General features: G+C 39.2%; 1 protein-coding gene across 1 annotated transcript in view; it reads left to right on the plus strand.

The window, feature by feature from the left end:
- DNAJC15 (DnaJ heat shock protein family (Hsp40) member C15) overlaps window positions 1–23,676 on the plus strand; it is an 82,038-nt gene that overhangs the window by 53,825 nt on the left and 4,537 nt on the right. Inside the window, exon 5 of the mRNA XM_040267196.1 lies at window positions 627–697. Coding sequence (XP_040123130.1) covers window positions 627–697 — 71 coding nt within the window. The remainder of the gene's footprint in view (window positions 1–626; window positions 698–23,676) is intronic.

Here is a 23,676-nt window from a genome sequence, read left to right on the forward strand (position 1 = left end):
TGTAATTACTTTATGAGGACTATGTTGTTCTGGCGCTGTTTTACAATGAAGAAACTGAAGCACAGAGAGGGTATAAAATTTGGCCAAGGGTACCCCATCCTTCTTGGAGTAGGAAAAGGCAACCCACTCCAGTATTCTTCCCTGGAAAATCCCATGGACAGAGGAGCCTGGCGGGCTACAGTCCATGAGGTCGAAAGAGTCAGAGCTGACTGATTATGTGAGCACACACACCCCATCCTTCATGGCAATGCTGGGATTAAAATCCTGCTGTCTGGGAGCTCTAGAGTTCAGACACCTGTTTGTTACTCATACGTACTGCCTCCCCCCAAAAGAGCTTGAAGCACAAGTTTTCACGCTCAAAGTAATAGTCTATAGACTATGATTTCCCTGTCCTATTTCTTGTGGGTGTGTTTTTTAAATTGAGACAAAGGACTGAAGAAAGGTACATGCAGCATTGAATCTGATTTATTTTGATGGTTCGTAGAATGAAATGACAAGCTGTAATTTTATATTTATCCACAAGATGGTGAAAGTCTCATTAGTTTTTAATTTCTTGAAACTCATATAAACTGTTAATTTATAATCTGCATTTGACGCTATTTGTTATAAGCACTTTCTTTTTACAGCCCATCTGCCAGTAAGGCCAAGATTAGAGCAGCTCACAGGAGAATCATGATTTTGAATCACCCAGATAAAGGTAGGTAAAATTCCTGTTTTTCACAATATGTGAATCAGAATATGGTCTGAATTTCTTTGTTTACTTAAACTGATTATAAATGATGACCGTTGAAATGAAAATTTATGTATCACACATCTTGTGATTTTTCTTATAAATAAATGAGCCTTTAGATTGGAGTTCAGTGACTCACAGAAGTGATAGATTTATAGTTATCAGCTTTTGAGAACTTAGTTCCTGATTTCTGTATGTAACTTATCTAACCCCTGTTTGAGGCTCCTAGCATTTTGATGGAAAAGAGAAAAGATGAATTGTGGACTCTTTGATTGTATAAACTGATTTGGGCATAATGAATTGTATTTGTTTAACCTTACACATAAAAGCACAAGATTTAGAGGATATTCTCTAAATCTCTGCATGTATATCACACATGATGCTGAGTTTCTTAATTTTATTTTGGAAGGCTCAGAGGCTGAGCCATTTGTTTTTTGCTGGCCAGGTTTTTAATGTAAATTTATCTTACAGAAAGACAATTATTATAACTTTAACTACACTACAGCTGCTTGAGAGAGAAAGCCCATATGTTCATTACTGTTTCTGCTCTACAATAACAGATGGTGGAAAGTTACACTGTATTTTAGGAGTCAAAAGTGGGGGTGGCAGGTGAGGGGGGCAGAGAGTGCAGCGTTTTTGTATCCTTACAGACTTTTAATTTTTGAATTATTTTGAAAAAAGTTAAAAGCAAATTTTGGGTTCCTCTTCACCCTAACTGACTCCAAAATAAGAAATTCTTTTTTAGCTTTCTCACTTAATTGCTAACTATAAAAATTCTTTTCACTAAATATCATCTCCTTTGGTTTTTGCACTTGATATTTCATGTGAATAAACCAGAGACTAAACTTTGAAAAGAGGTTTTGCTTAAAATTTCTAAACAGCTTCAACAGTTACTCAAAGATCCATTCAACTAATTTACTTTGCATTGTGGGCTTTCAGAGTAATTGACTCAGAAACGAATGTGTTTTAAGGGCCTACTTGAAGCTTTCTGTCTCCTAAACATCTTCCATCCCTTCCAGGTCAAGAGTATGGCATTCTCTGATTGATTGCAGGGGGATCAAGCACTTATGTCTTTCAGATGATTGACAAGTTATTGATTGTGTCTACTGGCAAAGAATTAAGCTCTAAAATGTTTCTAAAAGAATATGTATTTTAAGATACTTTCAGTTAAAAAAAAAAAAAGAATGTTTATGTTTGTTATGAGCCAGTAGTGGTTAAAGAATTATTTTATTTATTCTGAGATTGTATATTTATGAGAAGTGGGGCTGTTGGCTCCCCATAATGTGCTTACTAATATCCTCCAGCGTGGTGGCATCGTGGGAGGGAATGGATGCAGAAGTGCTATTCCCCGACTTTTGCCTTCTAGCTAGCAGCATAGGCTTGAACACCTCTTAATCTCTCTAAATATCAGTGTTATCATCTACAAAATGAATGGGTTTTTCCCATGCCTTTTTTTGGGTACATGATGTAATGTTTTTATGCTGTTGCTGCTAAACTGCTTCAGTCGTGTCCGACTCTGTGCGACCCCATAGACGGCAGCCCACTAAGCTCCCCCATCTCTGGGATTCTCCAGGAGAGAACACTGGAGTGGGTTGCCATTTCCTTCTCCAATGTGTGAAAGTGAAAAGTGAAAGTTAAGTCACTCAGTCGTGTCCAACTCTTCACGACCCCATGGACTGCAGCCTACCAGGCTCCTCCGTCCATGGGATTTTCCAGACAAGAGTACTGGAGTGGGCTGCCATTGCCTTCTCCTAATGTTTTTATATACCTGTTCAATTAATGAAGAACTCTATCTCTCTATTTGCATCACATTTTTAACTAATGAAAGATGCTTTTAATCAACAGTTGTCAATAACAGATGTGTTGACAACTGGAGACATCTTGTCCATATAGTTGCTCATTCATCCAACATTTTACAACATTTGAGTTTCAGAGAGTTCTTAGACTTCTTAAAACCCATCCATATATTCATAGTTAAGAATTCCTGCTCTAGTAAAAAGTATGATGATTTTAAGGAATATTGCAGCTACTTGAGGGAAAATAATTTATGTATGTTGGAGCTGGGAGATAATCATAAATCTGGAAACTGTCCCTTCAAAGGGAATGTTGTTTTGTTTCATTTTTAAAGGGAAAAAGATAATGGATTTTGTTGTTGTTTATTTTTACAATGGTTTACATATTCTGATTTCTAACTCTGTAGTAGTGTTTTTTTTTTTCCCAAGGAATATTTATTTATTTATTAGTCTGCACAGAATCTTAGTTGTGGCATATGGGATCTAATTCCCTGACCAGGAAAGTGTGAGAATGGGCAGGCTTTCCTGGTGGCTCAGACTGTAAAGAATCTGCCTACAGTGCAGGAGACCTGAGTTTGATCCCTGTTTCTTGTAGATCCTCTGGAGGAGGGAATGGCTTCCCACTCCAGTATTCTTGCCTAGAGAATCACATGGACAGAGGAGCCTGGTAGGCTACAGTCCATGGGGTCTCAAAGAGTTTGACACAACTGAGCAACTAAGCACGTGAGAATCCGCAACTCTCAATTTGCCTCCTCTTTTTATAATTCTTCACCATATTTGCTTTGGCCAGGTCACCCTTGAGTGTTATATAGGTAGTTAAAAAAATTTGACTCCTCTACCCAATGCTTCTGAAATTCATGAATATTCTCCCTACCCCCCAAATGACTTTTCTCTTGGTTTTGCCACCAGCTGGTAAAACAAAAGCTAGAACTTCAAATGTGTGATCAATGATAATTTGTTACATATTTCATTATCACCTTGGGCAGAGAAAGTGACACCAGAAAAAATAGATGTTTTTGAAGTAAATTTTTTGTAACCAGTTTTAAGTGAGCATTCAGATGTACTTTAGTAAAAAGTAAATTTTGCCTTTTCTTTGAGTGAAAAAAAGTTAATGCAGTAAAAATGTCTCAGATCTTTGATCTAATGCCTTTAGAATACCTTTTAATTAGATTATAGTTTTAAAAATTACTGGAGAAAAAGATTAGTTGTTATGAAGTCAGTAGTAGTAGTGTTTGTCACTAAGATGTGTCCAACTCTTTGTGACTCCATGGACTGTAGCCCACCAGGCTCCTCTGTCCACGAAATTCTCCAGGCAAGAATACTAGAGTGGGTAGCAATAGCCTTCTCCAGGGAATCTTCCTGACCCAGAGATCAAACCTGGTCTCCTCCATTGCAGGCAGACTCTTTACCATTTGAGCCACTAAGGAAGCCCATATGAAGTCGCTGAAAGTGAAAGTCACATCCGACTCTTTGCGACCCCATGGACTGGGCATCCCAGGCTCCTCTGTCCATGGGATTCTGCAGGCAAGAATACTGGAGTTGGTAGCCATTCCGTTCTCCAGGGGATCTTCCCAACCCAGAGATTGAACCCAGGTCTTCCACATTGCAGGCAGATTCTTTACTGTCTTGAGGCATTGGGAAGCCTAAGACAACTGGAGTAAGTAGCCTATCCCTTTTCTAGGGGATGTTCCCAATGCAGGGTCTCCTGCATTGCAGGCAGATTCTTTACCAGCTGAGCTACCAGGGAAGCCCCAGGTAACTTGAAATCAGTAGTTTGACATTAATGCCTAACAAAAGTACAAAGGAAAACAGACTAAGTTAACTTTGAAAAACTATGGAACCTCTCATAGACTACCTAATCCATGCTTCTCAAAGTGTAGTTTGCCTGTTCGTTCCAGGCCAGTTTGTTAGCTGTGTGCAAGAAATAAAAAACTAAAATCAAAAGTAAGCCTTCAGACATCTTACCCATTTGACATTGTTGTAACATCAAGTATGGGATACCTTTGTGTTTTGTAAAATATTGGTCCACCATAGAGTAGAAGACAATTTTTTAAAGTGCTTCACCATGCAACATCACTTTCAGTCTGCCTCAACCTTAAAGGGATCACTATCTTGATGTATAATATCATAGGTTAGCTTTGTCTCTTTAATATCTAGTTACGTGCATCTGGCTGCTTTCGATCAACATTGTCCCTATGGGATTCATCCCTATTGTAATGTGGAGCAATTGTTTGTTCATTCTCATTAATGTAGCAGCCTTAGCAAGGTATGTACTGTGGACCCCCAGGATTACTCTTTTAGGAATTTATTCTTCCCCTTTTGTGTTTCAGGCCTTCTTTCGGTATACAAAGTAATTATTTTTTGAATTCCATGTGGTGGCTGAGATGGTAAAGAATCTGCCTGCAATGCAGGAGACCTGGGTTTGATCCCTGGGTTGGCAGGATCCCCTGGAGAAGGAAATGGCAACCCATTCCAGTATTCTTACCTGTGGAGAACTCCATGGACAGAGGATCCTGGTAGGCTACAGTCCATGGCATCTCAGAGTCGGACCCAATTGAGTAACTGTCACACACACACATGTATTTTGTAGGAAAGTAACAATTTTCAAACTCTTTGGTCTCAGATCAAAAAGTGTATCAATAAAAATGATCAACTAGAGAGATCTATCAGAGAAGGCAGTGGCAGCCCACTCCAGTACTCTTGCCTGGAAAATCCCATGGACAGAGGAGCCTGCAGAGGCTCCAGTCTATGGGGTCACTACAAGTCAGACAGGACTGAGAGACTTCACTTTCCCTTTCATGCATTGGAGAAGGAAATGGTGACCCACTCCAGTGTTCTTGCCTGGAGAATCCCAGGGTCAGGGGAGCCTGGTGGGCTGCCGTCTATGGGGTCACACAGAGTTGGACACGACTGAAGCATCCTGGCAGCAGCAGCAGCAGCAGAGAGATCTGTGAATTAGAAGAGATTCATTTTCTTCAGATCCAAAATCACTGCAGACGGTGACTGCAACCATGAAATTAAAAGACGCTTGCTCCTTGGAAGAAAATCTATGACAAACCTAGACAGCATATTAAAATGCAGAGACATTACTTTGCCAACAAAGGTCTGTATAGTCAAAACTATGGTTTTTCCACTAGTCATGTTTGGATGTGAGAGTTGGACCATAAAGAAGGTTGAGCACTGAAGAACTGATGCTTTCAAACTGTGGTATTGGAGAAGACTCTTGAGAGTCCCTTGGACTGCACCGAGAAAAAACCCAGTCATTCCTAAAGGAAATCAACTCTTAGTATTTATTGGAAGGACCGATGCTGAAGCTGAAACTCCAGTACTTTGGCCACCTGATGGGAAAAGCCAACTCGTTGGAAAAGACCCTGATGCTGGGAAAGATAGAAGGCAGGAGCAGAAGGGGACAACAGAGGATGAGATGGTTGGATGACATCACCAACTCAGTAGATACGAGTTTGAGCAAGCTCTGGGAGATGGTGAAGGACAGAGAAGTCTGGTGTGCTGCAGTCCTTGGGGTCACAAAGAGTTGGACAGGACTGAACAACAAAATTTAAATTCAAAAAAGATAAATACAATATTCTTTTAGGTCCCCAAAATCAACTGTATAAATATAGGAAAGAGATGTGGCAGTGTTTCACATGAAAGAGAGTCAATGGGTATTTTTAATCTCAAATATTCAACAATGTAAAAGCCACTAAAAATAAGTCAGTGTGTTCTTAAGCTGCATTAAAGGGCATACAGTATCTATATTATAAGACTGAATATTACCACAACCTTCTGTACTTGTCACTCATTTATTCTAGTATTACTAGCCAGTAAGTTTAGGGGGGTAGTTAGGCAGTAAAGGCTAGTATGGAAAATGCCACATGATAAGGGCTTTTAATAAAATAAAACATAGTAGGCAGACGGATAGAGATTGGCATTTGGAGAGGAGAGAGTTGCAGTATTAGTGATAGTCAGCCTAAAAATTCTCTCCAAGGAGATCACTGACTCAGTGGACACGAGTTTGAGTAAACTTCAGGATATGGTGATGGACAGGGAAGCCTGGTGTGCTGCAGTCCATGGGTTGCACAGAGTCGGACACGCCCAAGCAACTGAACAATAAAGTGGGACCTGGGCAGTGTTCTAGGCACTGGCACTCAGCAGTGGGAAAAGTGATGTTCAGGCAAAGCAGTAAAGGTAATCTGAGATTAAAAAAAAACTGTTGGACTACAGTTTCTTCTCAGAGGTATGCTGCTGCTGCTGCTGCTGCTAAGTCGCTTCAGTCGTGTCCAACTCTGTGCGACCCCAGAGATGGCAGCCCACCAGGCTCCCCCGTCCCTGGGATTCTCCAGGCAAGAACACTGGAGTGGGTTGCCATTTCCTTCTCCAGTGCATGAAAGTGAAAAGTGAGAGGGAAGTCGCTCAGTCGTGTCCGACTCTTTGCGACCCCATGGACTGCAGCCCACCAGGCTCCTCCGTCCATGGGATTTTCCAGGCAAGAGTACTGGAGTGGGGTGCCAATCACCTTCTCAGGAGGTATTCTTGTACTGTGTAATAGGTAGAACCCTTTAGAACTTCCAACTCTAGGTTTCTGTGATTCTCTAATGATCTGATAAACTGAATCAGACTCAAAGTATTCTTCAGAGCCTTCTGTCTCTGTTTATTTTTTTAAATTATATTGTGATATAATTCAAGTACCATATGACTCATCTACTTAAAGTGTACAGTGCACTCAGTCAGTCAGTTCAGTTGCTCACTTGTGTTCGACTTTTTGCGACCCCATGAATCGCAGCATGCCAGGCCTCCCTGTCCTTCACCAACTCCCGGAGTTTACCCAAACCCATGTCCATTGCATCAGTGATGCCATCCAACCATCTCATCCTCTGTCGTCCCCTTCTCCTCCTGCCCTCAATCTTTCCCAGCAGCAGGGTCTTCTCAAATGAGTCAGGTCTTCACATCAGGTGGCCAAAGTATTGGAGTTTCGCTTCAGCAACAGTCCTTCCAATGATTATTCAGGGCTGATCTCCTTTAGGATGGACTGGTTGGATCTCCTTGCAGTCCAGGGGACTCTCAAGAGTCTCCAACACCACAGTTCAAAAGCATCATTTCTTCTGTGCTCAGCTTTCTTTATAGTCCAACTCTCACATCCATACCTGACTACTGGACAAATCATAGCCTTGGCTAGATGGACCTTTGTTGGCAAAGTAATGTCTCTCCTTTTTAATATGCTGTCTAGGTTGATCATAGCTTTTCTTCCAAGGAGCAAGTGTCTTTTAATTTCATGGCTGCAGTCACCATCTGCAGTGATTTTGCAGCCTGAGAAAATAGTCTCTCACTGTTTCCCTACCTACTTCCCATGAAGTGATGGGACCAGATGCCATGATCTTCGTTTTCTGAATGTTGAGTTTTAAGCCAACTTTTTCACTCTCCTCTTTTACTTCCATCAAGAGGCTTTTTAGTTCCTCTTTGCTTTCTGCAGTAAGGGTGGTGTCATCTGCATGTCCGAGGTTATTGACTTTTCTCCCGGCAGTCTTGATTCCAGCCTGTGCTTCACGTTCACCAGTCTGGCGTGTATTTATGGATGTGTGCACAGGGCACCCTTTAGCCCCACCCTCACCCTGCCCCCCTCTCCTCAGTAAGAGGCCACGTGCACTTGTCCATGTGCGGGCGCCACACTGACACCCTTTGCGTTGTAATACATTTTCATTCTTTGAAGTGTGAGTCCTGTTTCTTTATTCTTCTTTTGTAGGATTGTTTTGGGTATTCTGGGTCCGCTGCAATTGTAGGTGAATTTTAGAATCAGCTTGTCAATTTTGGCAAAGTTGACTGGAATTCTGATAGAGATTTTGTTGAATCTGTCAGTCAGCTTAGGGAGTATTGCCTAAGATCTTAATGTTAAATCTCTTTATCCAAGGACATGGGATGATTTTTCATTTACTTAGATCTTTAATTTCTTTCAATAATATTTTGTAGTTCCAAAGTGTTTTATTCTTTTTGATGCTGTTGTGAATAAAATTATGTTCTTTATTTTTGGATTGTTTAATGTGAATGTATAGTAATATGATTCGTTTTTAAATATTTGTTTATATCCTTCAGTCTTGCTGCACTTGTTTATTCCAGTAGGTTTTGTTTTTTCGGTAGGTTCATTTGGATTTTCTAACTATAAGACTATGTCATCTGCGAATAGTTTTATTTCTTCCTTACCAATATGGATGCAATTCATTTCTTTTTCTTACCTAATTTTCCCTGACTAGAATCTCCAGTACAGTATTGAAAAGAAGTTGTAAGAAGGGGCATTCTTGTCTTGTTTCTGATCTTATGGAAAAGCATCCAATTGCCTAATAATGGGTATTAGGCAAAGTGTAGTATTATTAGCTGTGGGTTTTTCATAGATAAACTTTATCAGATTAGGAAGTTCCTTTCAAGTTATTGAGCCTTTTTATCATGAAATGATGTTGGCCTTTGTCAAATGCTTTTTCTGCATCTGTTCATATTATTATGAGATTTTTGTTTTTTATTCTATTGATGTAATGAATTACATTAATTGATTTTTGGCTGTTAAACCAACCTCTCATCCCTGAGAAAAATACCACTTAGTCATGGTGCACAGATATTTTTAACGTGTTGTTGGATCTAGTTTGCTAGTATTCTGTTGAGTCTTTTACATTCACATTCATAAGAAATATTGATCTGTAGTTTTCTTGTGATGTCTTTGGCTTGGTATCAACATAATATGGGTCTTATAAAACGAGTTAGAAAATTGTTCCTTCCCTTTCCATAATCCATCTGCACCTGGGTTTTCTTTGCATAAATTTTTGATTACTGATTCAGTTTCTTTACTTGTAACAGGTCTATCAGATTATTTGTTTCTTCTTGAGACAGTTTTAGTAATTTATGTCCTTTGCGGAATTTGTCTAATTTTGTAGTTTAGGTTATTGAGATTTTTTTCTTTTTTAATACAGACATTTACAGCTATAATTGCCTTCTTAGCACTACTTAAATTGTAGTCCATAAGTATTTATTTCCCAAATTTGTCCTTGTTACTGATTTTTAGGGGCTTCCTAGACAGTGCTAGTGGTAAAGAACGTATCTGCTAATGCAGGAGACGTAGGAGATGTAGGTTTGATCGCTAGGTGGGCAAGATCCCCTGGAGGAGGGCATGGCACCCCACTGCAGTATTCTTGCTTGGAGAAGCCCACGGACAGAGGAGCCTGATGCGCTGCAGTCCGTAGAGTCTCAAAGAGTCAAACACAACCGAGGTGACTCAGCACACATGCACGCATTGATTTCTAATTTCATTCTGTTGTAGTTGGAGAATATAATGTATTGTTTCTATCCTTTTAATTTATTGAGGTTTGCTTAACGGCCTAGCATATGATTTCTCCTGGATATTCTGTTGTTAGGTGGGGTGTTCTGTAGATGTCTGTCAGGTCTAGTTGCTTTTAAGTGTTGCACAAGTCTTCTCCTTCCTTGTTGATCTTCTGTCTAGTTCTATCCATTATTGAGAGTGGGACATTAATTCTTATTGTTGAATTGTCTGTTCCTCTGTTCGTTTTTGTTTCATGTATTTTGACGCTCTGTTAGGAGTGTGTGTGTGTTTATGTATGCACACGCATGCATGTGCACTCAGTCGCTTGGTCTTGTCCAACTGTTTGTGGCCCTGTGGGCTATAGTGCACCAAGCTCCTCTGTCCATGAGATCTTCCAAGCAAGAACACTGGCGTGGGGTTGCCATTTCCTTCTCCAGGGGATCTTCCTGACCCGAGATTGAACCCTGTTCCCTTGAGTCTCCTACATTGGCAGGAGGATTCTTTACCACTGCACCACCTGAGTATAATTGTTGTATCTCTTTGTTGTTCAGTTGCTCAGTCATGTCCACCTCTCTGTGACCCATGGACTGCAGCATGAAGTCCACGTTATATCTCTAGTAACATTTTTTGTTATAAAATCTCATATGAGTATAGCCATTCTGGCTTTTCCATAGTTGGTATTTCATGATACTTTTTTTTCCAATTCTTTTTATTTGTGATTTTGAATCTAAGGTCTGGCTCAAGACTTCCTTGGTGGTCCAGTGGTTAAGACTTAGTGTTTCCACTGTAAGGGGCACAAATTTGATCCCTGTTCAGGGAGCTAAGATATTGCATGTACAGCACAGCCAAAATAATAATAATAAAATTATTTTTATTGTTTTATTTAAAGTCTGTCTCCTGTAAAAGGACTATTGGATCATGTTGTTTTAATCCAACCTGACAATGTAATGACTGATTGGATTGTTTAATCCATTCACCTATGTTATTGATATAGTTTGATTTATGTCTGCCTTTGCTTTCTGTCTCATTTCTTTTTTGCCCCTCTGTTTTTCTTCCTTTATGTTTCCTTTTGTACTGAGTGAATATTTTCTAATGTAGTATTTTGATTTTATTACTTCATTATTTTTCAGGGTTTTTTAAAGTGATTGCTCTAGGGTTTAACCATATACATCTTAAGTTTTCAGATTCAGCTTCAGATTTAGACAAGCTTAATTCTTGTACTATATATAGAAATAATACTTCTATATTTCCCCCTTTTATGGTATTATTGTTATACATATAATATCTGCTAATGTCACAAGCGTAACAGTACATTGTTAGGATCATTACTGTCTCCCGTCATTTTCTCAATCTGGAACACCTTTGCTCTTACGTATCTCCTTTGTGCTATTAATAGCTCATGTAATATGCATGTATTACATTTCTATATGTTATAGGCCCAATAATATGTTTTATGCATATTATTTTATACCATTACCTTTTCCATCAGCTAACAGAAAAAAGAAAATTAGGCATTTATATTGTCTTTTATAATTACACAGTTATATTACTAGTGCTCTTTGTAGATATCAATTTAAATTACCATCTGAGGTCACTTTCTTTTAAGCTAAAGAGTTTCCTTTATTTATTCTAAAGTGGATCTGTTAACAGTAAATTCTTTCAGTTTTTGCTTATCTAGGATGCTGTTAACCTTTGTTTCTGAATAACAGCTTTACTGAATAACGGGCTCTTGGTCCACAGCTTTTTCTTTGAAGACTGTGATTATGTTATTCCACGGCCTTCCTGTCCTCTATTGTTTCTGCTAAATTAGCCTTTTATCGTGTTGGGCTTCCTTTGTAAGTGACATGTTGTCTTTCTTTTACTACTGTTAAAAGGTAAACTGAGGCATATTAAAAATTTTAAGAGTCTTGTTTGAACGAAAAATGGACTTGACTTTGGCAACACCAAACTGGAAGTGGTGAGTAGCCCTCTAGAGGAAAGACTTCCATGGAAGAGGCCGAGCAAAGAAGGAGCTACTTGATTGGCATAAGAATTTGCTTTACTTGGAAAGTCCTAGTTGGCTCTGTGTGATTAGTTGTGCTTGGATTTAATCTCTTAATGTTGAGAGACTTATTGGCTTAGGGTTTAGTTTGATTATATAGTCTCCTAAGGCACTAAAGCTACCTCAGTCTAATGGCCTCTCTGCTTATTTAATTTAATGATACCTTCCAATTTTCTTGACCTCTCTCCCCTTCCCTCTCTTTCCTTTCCTTAACCCTACCTATCCTTCCCTGTTTTTCTAGTCCCCCGGTCCTGGACGCAGGAATCTGGTCGAAGGGCCCTCAGCCTGAGCTGAGGATTGGAGACTGATCACTTCCTCTTGGCAGAAAACTCGAATTCTGGTTCTGGTCTGGTCTGATTTCTGGTAGGGCCGAGTTCCAGTCCTCCCTTCTCTGGAGGCCCAGGGAAAAGTCCCATAACACCTGGGTATCTGTTGGTGGCAGGAGACGTCTATAATGGCAACCCTTTTGCCCCCCTCTCCCGCCTCCTCCCCCTTCTTTCAACCTAGCTTCCTTTCCTCCCTTGAAATCTTTGATGTTAGTACTTGGATCTGAAGTTCTGTTTCTCTATAGGAGGTTTTCTGAGAGACTGTATTCTTGTATTTAAGGGCATCTCTGGTGGTGCAGAGGTTAAAGCATCTGCCTGCAATGTGGGAGACCTGGGTTCGATCCCTGGGTCGGGAAGATCCCCTAGAGAAGGAAACAGCAACCCACTCCAGTATTCTTGCCTGGAGAATCCCACGGACGGAGGAGCTTGGTGGGCTCCAGTCCACGGGTCACAGAGTCAGACAGGACTGAGCGACTTCACTTTCACTTTCCAATTTTCTCCTTGTCTTCGACTTTTAGCATTTTTTTTTATGGTGTGTGTATTAGGTCTTATTAGATTCATCCTACTTGGAGTTTGAGATTCTTGGGTGTATAGGTTATTGTTTTTCAATAACCTTGGAAAGTTTTTAGCTACTATTTCTTTAAAGACTTTTTTCCCTCCTTTCCTCTCCTGGTACTCCCATTTCATGTGATTTATGGATTTCACGATGTCCTACATTTCCCTGAGGCTCTGGTTGTTTTCTCCTTCATTCCCTTTTCTCTCTGATGTCAGCTTACATACTATCAATCACTGTATCTTCAAGTTCACTAGTTCTGTCTTATGCCAGTTCAGATCTACTCTTGAGCCCTTCTAGTAATTTTTTTTTAAACTTTTAGTTCTGTGAATGTATAATGTAAAATTTTAGTTCTGTGAATGTATAATGGATACTTTGGAATCGTTTCCCATAAATCCAATGTTTGGTCACTCTCACAGGTAGTTTTGTGGCTTTTTTCATGATGTTTACATGGGTCGTACTGTCATACTTGCCTGTTCCTTCACATGCCTTGAAATACTTTTTTAGAAGCTGAATATATTAGATTATATATTATAGCAGCTCTTGTCCTCCACGCTTTCGCTGATGCTGAGGGCTTGTTATTGTTGTTTATTTTTTTAGTAACTGGCTGGATTATTTTAGTAAAGTAGCCTAAGGCCTTCTCAGAATGTCTCGCCTATATGGAACCACCATGCCTTGAGGACTAGGAAAAGAGTTTTCAAGGTCCCAGTACTTATTCTAAGGGAGTTAGGCCCAGGGTAGAGCTTCTGATCCACTTCCCTGTGCCTCAGCACTGGGCATCTGGGGGCCGGAAGAGAAATATACAGGTCCACCCAACTCTTCCCAGAAAGAGTCCTCTGTGCAGGAGCTGGGGAGGGAGGGAGCCCTGTGTTCTGGCTACGGCAGTCCAGTGTGGAGTCTCTGCCTTGCTGAGTGGAGAGGGGTAAAGGAATGAGCCATTTCCCACAGACTCCTGCCTCTCTTACTGAATTTTCATACTTTAATTCTTTTTTGTTTTTGTTTTGAAGACTGTTTCTAGAGGCTTCCAGTGGTTGGGAGTTTATTATATAGTATTGACCAGTTGCACTGCTAAGTGGGTCAGTGGAACTCCTAATTCTGGAAGTCAGTCTCCTATGTGCTGCTTTGTGATTTTAACATCTTTCTTTTAAGAAGGGTGGATGAACTTTAAGAACCCTTCAAATCAGCAGATGGCAATGCTTCTTACTTCACTCTTACAGACTTAGAATGTGGAAATTAGTGTTTTAATCAGAGTTAAGTGTAAGTAAGTAAGTGTTAGTCGCTCAGTCGTGCCTGACTCTTTGCGACTCCATGGACTGCAGCCCACCAGGCTCCTCTGTCCATGAGATTTTCCAGGCAAGGATACTGGAAGGGGTTGCCATTTCCTTCTCCAGGGGATCTTCCCCAACCCAGGGATCGAACCCAGGTTTCCTGCACTGCAGGCAGATTCTTTACCAACTGAGCTACAAGGGAAGCCTAAGGAATATGTAAATCTGTATAAAGAAGACCCAGGGATAAAAGGGAACTTAATCTTCACATTGTTGTATTTTCTATGAAACTCATATTAGTAATAAATTATACAGGCATACCTCAAAGATACTGGATTCAGCTCCAAACCACCCCAATAAAACAAATACTGCAATAAAGCAAGTCACACAGATATTTTGGTTTCCTAACACATAGAAAAATTATGTTTTTACTATACTGTTGCCTGTTAAGTGTGAAATAGCATTATGCTTAAAAAACAATGTACACAATGGAATAATTTACTCAGTTATAAAAAAGAACACATTTGAGTCAGTTCTAATGAGGTGGATGAAACTGGAGCCTATTATACAGAGTGAAGTAAGTCAGAAAGAAAAACACCAATACAGTATACTAACGCATATATATCATATTTAGAAAGACGATAATGACAACCCTATATGCAAGACAGCAAAAGAGACACAGATATAAAGAACAGACTTTTGGACTCTGTGGGAGAAGGCGAAGGTTGGATGATTTGAGAGAATAGCTTTGAAACATGTATATTACCATATGTGAAACAGATGACCAGTACAAGTTCGATGCATGAAACAGGGTGCTCAGGGCTGGCGCACTGGGACAACCCAGAGGGATGGGATGGGGAGGGAGGTGGGAGGGGGGGTTTGGGATGGGGGACACATGTACACCCGTGGCTGATTCAATATATGGCAAAAACCACCACGATAAAGTAATTAGCCTCCAATTAAAATAAATAAACTGTAAAAAACAGTGTATATACATATTGTAATTAAAAAATAAACCTGCTATAAAAATGGCACCAATAGACTTACTTGACACAGAGTTGACACAAACCTTCAATCTGTAAAAAACTCAGTATCTGCAAAGTGCAGTAAAGCAAAGTCTGATCAGACAAGGCATACCTGTACCTAAACTTGCAGCAGTTGTTAATTGTAGACTATTTCCTTATTTTCTCTTGTGCTGGTTAGGATTTTTTTTAACCCAGATTTTTTGCAGATGTTTATTTCTAAGATGTTTATCCACTCCTGACACATTTGTTTGTTCTATTTTCTGTCTCTCTGGAGTGATTTTACTTTAGTGAAACTGGTCCTTGATGCAAGAAGATAAGGGAATGGTGATTCACCACTTCCTTCTCCCCATCAGGGACACATGTCTCAAGTCCCTGCTGTGTACTCAGCGAGATCTAAGGCATGATTGCTCTTCAAGATATTTATTATCTAGTGAGTAGATAAGCATATATTAATACTTTAAAAGTAAACCACAAGGTGTGATTTTACAATCTTCACAAGAAGGAAAGGGCTTCTCAGGTGGCACAGTGGTAAAGAACCCACCTGCTGATGCGGGAGACGAAAGAGATGCGAGTTCGATCCCTGGGTTGGGAAGATCCCCTGGAGGAGGGCATGGCAACCCACTCCAGTATTCTTGCCTGGGGAATCCCATGGACCGAGGGGCCTGGTGGGCTACTGTCCATAGGGTCAGTCTCAAAGTGACTTAGCACACTCAAGAAGGAAGAGGACCCAGGATGGGGTTACAGGCTTGAAGAAAGTAGAAAAGGTTTACAACAACCAAATGTTTAACATAGTAGAAATTTAATAAACAAAGAATTATATAAACAAAGTGAGAGACAGCATGGTATGGTAACCTTCCTGGGAGTCCTCACCCTACCTCATTTTAACTCTGTGGCTAGGGTTGGGCAAGTAACTAAACTTCTTTGTGATTCAGTCTCTTTAGGTAAGGAAAATAAGAACTGAGCAACTACAAAGGATAGTTGGATGAACCAAATGAAATAATACATTAGAATAATGCCTAGTTACTATCCTCATCACCATGGTCTTGATTACAGGTTTTCTGAGCCCCGGTGATTTTTGGATAGTATTAATTGGTAGTGTCATCAGACTTCACAGAGGTCAACATATCTCCAGTGTTTAATAAAGTTTTAAAACTTAAATATATCTTCATAAAAGTACACAGCTCATTAAATATACAGCTCAATGCATTATCATGAAGTGAATCCATTTACGTAGCCAGTACCCAGATTATGACAGAAAACAACAAAATTCTGTAAAGCAGTTATCCTTCACTTAAAATTTATATTAATGAAAAAAAAAAAAAAGAAAATTGCCCAAAGCTTTCTCCTCATGTACATTTCCGGTCATTCCCCACTCACCAAAGATGACCACTGTTTTAGTTTTTATTGCCATAGATAAGCTTTGCCTGTTCTTGAACTTTATATATATATATATATCATCTAAGTGTGTAGTCTTCTATGCTTTGTCTTTTCTCATTTTATTATCTTTGTGAAATTCATTCCTGCAGCAGTGAATCCTGTAGTAATTCGTTCATTCTTCTTGCTGCACAGTATTTCATTACATGAGTATCCTGCGGTTTATCCATTTTTTCTTTGCAGTTTTTTTTCTCTCTTTTGTTACCTGACTTTTGGGAACATCCTATACTCTTGTGTTCTATATATGAGTCCATTGTATTACATATATCTTTTCTCTTTGGCTTGTTTTTGCCTACCTTTACTGATGTTCATTCATGAGTAGAAATTCTTAATACTGTTACAGATCGGATATAGTTGAAACTTTACCTTTATAATTATTGCTTTTATTGTTTAGGAAATTTTTGCTTGTCTCAAAGTCATGAAGTCAATTTCTGGAAACTTTATTATCTTACCTAGTTACATCTTAGAATGGAATTTTGTATATGGTGTGAGGTAAGGGTAAAGTTTCAGTTATTTTTATATAGATATCCAAGTGGTCTGGCACTATTTGTTGGAATTATTTCTCTATTTTCTTTCATCTTCCCTTGATTAATTTCTTGTCCCAATACCATAATGTTTTAATTATCTAGCTTTATAACAAATCCTCACTTCTGGTATATAAACTCTTTACATTTTTTGTTATTTAAGATTTGTGAGGGATGGGTTATGTTTGGCCCTTTAATGTAAGTTAGGAACTATCTCATCAATTTGCATATGCACATTCACAATTCACACACAGACCTCCTAGGATATGATTCAGTTCACTTCAGTTCAGTTCAGTCGCTCAGTCCTGTCCTATTCTTTGAGACCCCATGAATCACAGCATGCCAGGCCTTCTTGTCCATCACCAACTCCTGGAGTTCACTCAAACTCATGTCCATCGAGTCGGTGATACCATCCAGCCATCTCATCCTCTGTCGTCCCCTTCTCCTCCTGCCCCCAATCCCTCCCAGCATCAGAGTCTTTTCCAGTGAGTCAGCTCTTCACATGAGTTGGCCAAAGTATTGGAGTTTCAGCTTCAACATCAGTCCTTCCAATGAACACCCAGGACTGATCTCCTTTAGGATGGACTGGTTGGATCTCCTTGCAGTCCAAGGGACTCTCAAGAGTCTTCTCCAACACCACAGTTCAAAAGCATCAATTCTTCGGCGCTCAGCTTTCTTCACAGTCCAACTTTCACATCCATATGTGACCCTGGAAAAACCATAGCCTTGACTAGACGGACCTTTGTTGGCAAGGTAATGTCTCTGCTTTTTAATATGCTGTGTAGGTTAGTCATAACTTTCCTTCCAAGGAGTAAGCGTCTTTTAATTTCATGGCTGCAATCACCATCTGCAGTGATTTGAAGTCCCCAAAATAAAGTCTGACACTGTTTACACTGTTTCCCCATCTATTTCCCATGAAGTGATGGGACCAGATGCCATGATCTTAGTTTTCTGAATGTTGAGCTTTAAGCCAACTTTTTCACTCTCCTCTTTCACTTTCATCAAGAGGCTTTTTAGTTCCTCTTCACTTTCTGCCATAAGGATGGTGTCATCTGCATATCTGAAGTTATTGCTATTTCTCCCGGCAATCTTGATTCCAGCTTGTGCTTCTTCCAGCCCCACATTTCTCATGATGTACTCTGCATATAAGTTAAATAAGCAGGGTGACAATATATGATTGGGGTTGCTATAAATCTGTAAGTCAGTATGGAGCAAATTGACATCTTTACAATAGTGATTTTTCAAATCCATGAACAAGACATCCCTTCATTTATTTCAGTTCCATTCACTCAGTCATGTCTGACTCTTTGTGACCCCATTGACTGCAGCACACCAGGCTTCCCTGTCCATCATCAACTCCCAGAGCTTACTCAAACTCATGTCCGTCGAATCAGTGATGCCATTTGACCATCTCATCCTCTGTCATCCCCTTTTCCTCCCACCTTCAATCTTACCCAGCATCAGGGCCTTTTCGAATGAGTCAGTTCTTCGCATCAGGTGGCCAAAGTATTGGACTCTCAGCTTCAGCATCAGTCCTTCCAATGAATATTCAGGGCTGATTTCCTTTAGGATGGTTGGATCTCCTTGCAGTCCAAGGGACTCTCAAGAGTCTTCTCCAACACCACAGTTCAAAAGCATCAGTTCTTCAGCACTCAGCTTTCTTTATAGTCCAACTCTCACATCCATACATGACTACTGGAAAAACTATAGCTTTGACTTGACAGATCTTTGTTAGCAAAATAATGTCTCTGCTTTTTAATATGCTGCCTAGGCTGGTCATAACTTTCCTTCCAAGGAGTAAGCGTCTTTAATTTCATGGCTACAGTCACCATCTGCAGTGATTATGGAGCCCCCCAAAATAAAGTCTCTCACTGTTTCTACTGTTTCCCCATCTATTTGCCTTGAAGTAATGGGACCAAATGCCATGATCTTCATTTTCTGAATGTTGAGTGTTAAGCCAACTTTTTCACTCTTCTCTTTCACTTTCATCAAGAGGCTTTTTAGTTCCTCTTCACTTTCTGCCATAAGGGTGGTGTCATCTGCATATCTGGGGTTATTGATGTTTCTCCCAGCAATCTTAATTCCAGTTTGTGCTTAATCCAGCTCAGCATTTCTCATGGTATACTCTGCATATAAGTTAAATAAGCAGGGTGACAATATACAGCCTTGATGAACTCCTTTCCTGATTTGGAACCATTCTGTTGTTTCATGTCCAGTTCTAACTGTTGCTTCCTGGCCTGCATACAGATTTCTCAAGAGGAAGATCAGGTAGTCTGGTATTCCCATCTCTTTAAGAATTTTCCACAGTTTGTTATGGTCCACACAGTCAAAGACTTTGGCATAGTCAGTAAAGCAGAAGTCGATGTTTTTCTGGAACTCTCTTGCTTTTTTGATGATCCAGAGGATGTTGGCAGTTTGATCTCTGGTTCCTCTCCCTTTTCTAAATACAGCTTTAACATCTGGAAGTTCATGGTTCACATACTGTTGAAGCCTCACCTGGAGAATTTTGAGCATTACATTGCTAGCGTGGGAGATGAGTGCAGTTGTAAGGTAGTTTGAACATTCTTTGACATTGCCTTTCTTTGGGATTGAAATGAAAACTGACCTTTTCCAGTCCTGTGGCCTCTGCTGAGTTTTCCAAATGTGCTGGCATATTGAGTGCAGCACTTTCACAGCATCCTCTTTTAGTATTGGAAACAGCTCAACTATAATTCTGTAACCTCCACTAGCATTGTTGGTAGTGATGCTTCCTAAGGCCCACTTGACTTCACATTCCAGGATGTCTGGCTCTAGGTGATTGATCATACCATCATGATTATTTGGGTCGTGAAGATCTTTTTTGTATAGTTGTTCTGTGTATTCTTGCCACCTCTTCTTAATATCTTCTGCTTCTGTTAGGTCCATACCATTTCTGTCTTTTATTGTGCCCATCTTTGCATGAAATGTTCCCTTGGTATCTCTAATTTTCTTGAAGAGATCTCTAGTCTTTCCCATTCTGTTGTTTTTCTCTATTTCTTTGCACTGATCACTGAGGAAGGCTTTTTATCTCTCCTTGCTATTCTTTAGAACTCTGCATTCAAATGGGTATATCTTTCCTTTTCTCCTTTGCCTTTCACTTCTCTTCTTTTCACAGCTATTTGTAAGGCGTCCTCAGCCAAGCATTTTGCCTTTTTGCATTTCTTTTCCATGGGGATGATCTTGTTCCCTGTCTCCTGTACAATGTCATGAACCTCCTTCCATAGTTCTTCAGGCACTCTGTCTCAGATCTAAAATCCCTTGAGTCTATTTCTCACTTCCACTGTATAATCGTAAGGGGTTTGATTTAGGTCATACCTCCACAGTGCATTCTCTTGGCAAAACTTTATTAGCCTTTGCCCTACTTCATTCTGTACTCCAAGGCCAAATTTGCCTGTTACTCCAGGTGTTTCTTGACTTCTACTTTTGCATTCCAGTCCCCTATAATGAAAAGGACATTTTGTTGGGTGTTAAGTTTATTTAGGTTAACTTTATTTCAATGAGATTTTTCAGTTTGTAGTTATGCATAATTTGTTATATTTGTTCCTAGGTGTTGATTATTCAAATGCTCTTATATATTGTGTTGTTTTAAAAGTGTATACTATATAGTTATTTATTTCTAGACCTAAAAAGTTAATTTTTGTTTATATTGCTGTCATATCTACCATTTTGTTAAATTTGGTTATTCTGTGATTTTGTCTTTAGAGCCTTTTGATTTTTTTGCTTACTCAGTCATTCAATTTATTAAGAATGACAGTTTGTTTCTTTTTAGTCCTTTGGGGGAGGGAGTGGAGGGGGGCATTGATTATAATGGCCAAAAACTCCAATAAAGTGTTAAATAGAAATGATAGTAGATATCTTTTCCTTGTTGCTTATCTCAGAGCCAAAGGTTTCAGCATTTTACTACTAAGTATGATATTTGCTATATTTCTTTTCATAACTCCCTCTCACATAAAAGAAGTTTCCCTCTATTCTTAGCTTACTTAAAGTTTTTATTGTGAGTGTACGTTTTCTGCATTTGTTTAAGTGATTATACATGTATTCTTCCTTATGTTGATGTAATGAATTAAATTGATTAATTTTCTAATGTTAAAGCCAGTCTTGGATTTCTGATATAAACCTAACTTGGTTATGAATTTAGTCCGATTTGATAAGCTGGTATTTGCTTTTGCATCTGTGTTTATCTTGTGATATATTTTTTTATCAGAGTTTGTCTCAAAGAATGCTACTCATAGAAAGAATTAAAATGTATTTTCCTTTTCTTCTATTTTTTAAGAAAAATTTACTGATACAGCTATCCTGGCCAGAATTTTTATCTGTGGGAAGGTTTTTAGTTACAGATTCAGTTTCTTAAATAGTTACGATTCTCTTGATTTTTCCATTTCTTCTTGTATCATTTTATCTTGATACATTATTTTTCTTAGAATTTATTTCATTTAAATTTGAAATGCATTGCTAGGAACTTGATTAGGTTTTCTCAGAAATCTAACCTTTGGCTTGGTTAATTATCTTGAATGCTAATTTCCATTGTGATATTTTCCTTGATGCTTGGGTTATTTACAAGTATATTGATTAATTTCCAAACATTGTAATTCCCTATTTGTATTACTGATTTTCAGCTTAATTCTACCATTGTTAATTCACATATCGGTACTTCTCAAACTGTCTTGATAGAGGACTTGTTTTTTCTTTTTTTTCCCCCCAATCTCTATTGGGCTGGTAACTTTTGTAAAATATAACAAAAATGATTTTATTAGAAAATTGAAATAAAAAGATATATAAGATCTAAGCCCTAATTTTTCATCATTAGATTCTACAGATGCACGGTATTATGCTTGGCTGTAGCATTTTCTGAACACTTGCTCTCAGTTTCTAAACCTAGTTTAGTTCAGTAACTCACTGTGATTCGGTAACACCTGTACCCCAGCACTGGTCCATGGAACACAATTCAAGTACCACTGCTTATTGTGACTTGAGTCTTTGAAGTTTGTTGAAACTTGCTTTAGAGCTCAACACATGTCAACTTCAATAAATGTTCTGTGTGCTGTTTAAAAGGCAGTCACTCTGCAGTTGTAGGGTGGAGTGCTTTATGTATGTCATTTAGATCAGGTGTGTTCAGTATTTCTTTTTATCTAACCCTTCCATGGATTACTGAGAGAGGTATATTAAATCCCTCATTGATTATGGATTCGTGTGTTTCCCCCTTTAGTTCTGTCCTTGTTTTTCTCATATATCTTGAACCTATGTTATCAGTTCACTTCAGTTGCTCAGTTGTGTCCGACTCTTTGCGACCCCATGAACCACAGCACGCCAGGCCTCCCTGTCCATCACCAACTCCCAGAGTCCACCCAAACCCATGTCCATTGAGTTGTTGATGCCATCTAACCATATCATCCTCTGTCATCCCCTTCTCCTGCCTTCAATCTTTCCCAGCATTAGGATCTTTTCAAATGAGTCAGCTCTTCGCATGAGGTGGCCAAAATACTGGAGTTTCAGCTTCAACATCAGTCTCTCCAATGAACACCCAGGACTGATCTCCTTTAGGATGGACTGGTTGGATCTCCTTGCAGTCCAAGGGACTCTCAAGAGTCTTCTCCAACACTTCTCCAAGAAAAGCATCAATTCTTCAGCACTCAGCTTTCTTTATAGTACAACTGTCACATCCATACATGACCACTGGAAAACCATAGCCTTGACTAGACGGACCTTTGTTGGCAAAGTAATGTCTCTGCTTTTAATATGCTGTCTAGATTGGTCATAACTTTTCTTCCAAGGAGTAAGCATCTTTTAATTTCATGGCTGCAGTCACCATCTGCAGTGATTTTGGAGCCCCTGAAAATAAAGTCAGCCACTGTTTCCACTGTTTCCCCATCTGTTTGCCATGAAGTGATGGGACCAGATGCTGTGGTCTTAGTTTTCTGAATGTTGAGCTTCAAGCCAACTTTTTCACTCTCCTCTTTCACTTTCGTCAAGAGGCTCTTTAGTTCTTCTTTACTTTCTGCCATAAGGATGGTGTCATCTGCATATCATATGTTATCAGATATATTCAAATTTAAGATTGGCCCTTTTAACACTTTGATATTTCTCCCTTTTATTGCTAGTGTTGGATTTTGCCTTAAAGTGTACTTTATCTGATAATTAGCATACCATTGCCAACTTTACTTTCATTGGTGTATGCCTTTTTATATTCTTTAGGAAAGATCGTCTTAAAAAAAAAATATGGTATCTTGTAACCAACATATAGTTTGCTGGTTAACTTATTCATCAACCATATTGAGATATAATTTGCATACAATAAAATATGTATTTAAATGCATGGTTTGATGAGATTTGACAAATAGATATACCCATGTAATACTAGCACAGTGAAGACATAGAACATTTCAAAGCTCAAAAGATTCCTTGGTGTTCTTTCTCATTGCTAGTCTCTGCTCCGTCTTAAGCAATCACCATTCTACTTTCTCCTGCTGTAGATATGTTTCATGTAAGTGGAATTGTATCATATGTACTATTGTGTCTGATTCCTTTGGAGACAAGAAGCAATGCAGAATGTTAGACTAATCACAGCACATTTCCTTATCTCCAGGAACTTGACCCTCAGTCCTGGCTGACTTGATAGGCCTCCAGTGCCTTCATACTGATGTGTTTGAATTTTTTTGAAGTCTTCTAGTTG

Source organism: Oryx dammah, unplaced genomic scaffold, assembly GCF_014754425.2.
Source record: "Oryx dammah isolate SB20612 unplaced genomic scaffold, SCBI_Odam_1.1 HiC_scaffold_24, whole genome shotgun sequence".
Lineage (NCBI taxonomy): Eukaryota > Metazoa > Chordata > Mammalia > Artiodactyla > Bovidae > Oryx > Oryx dammah.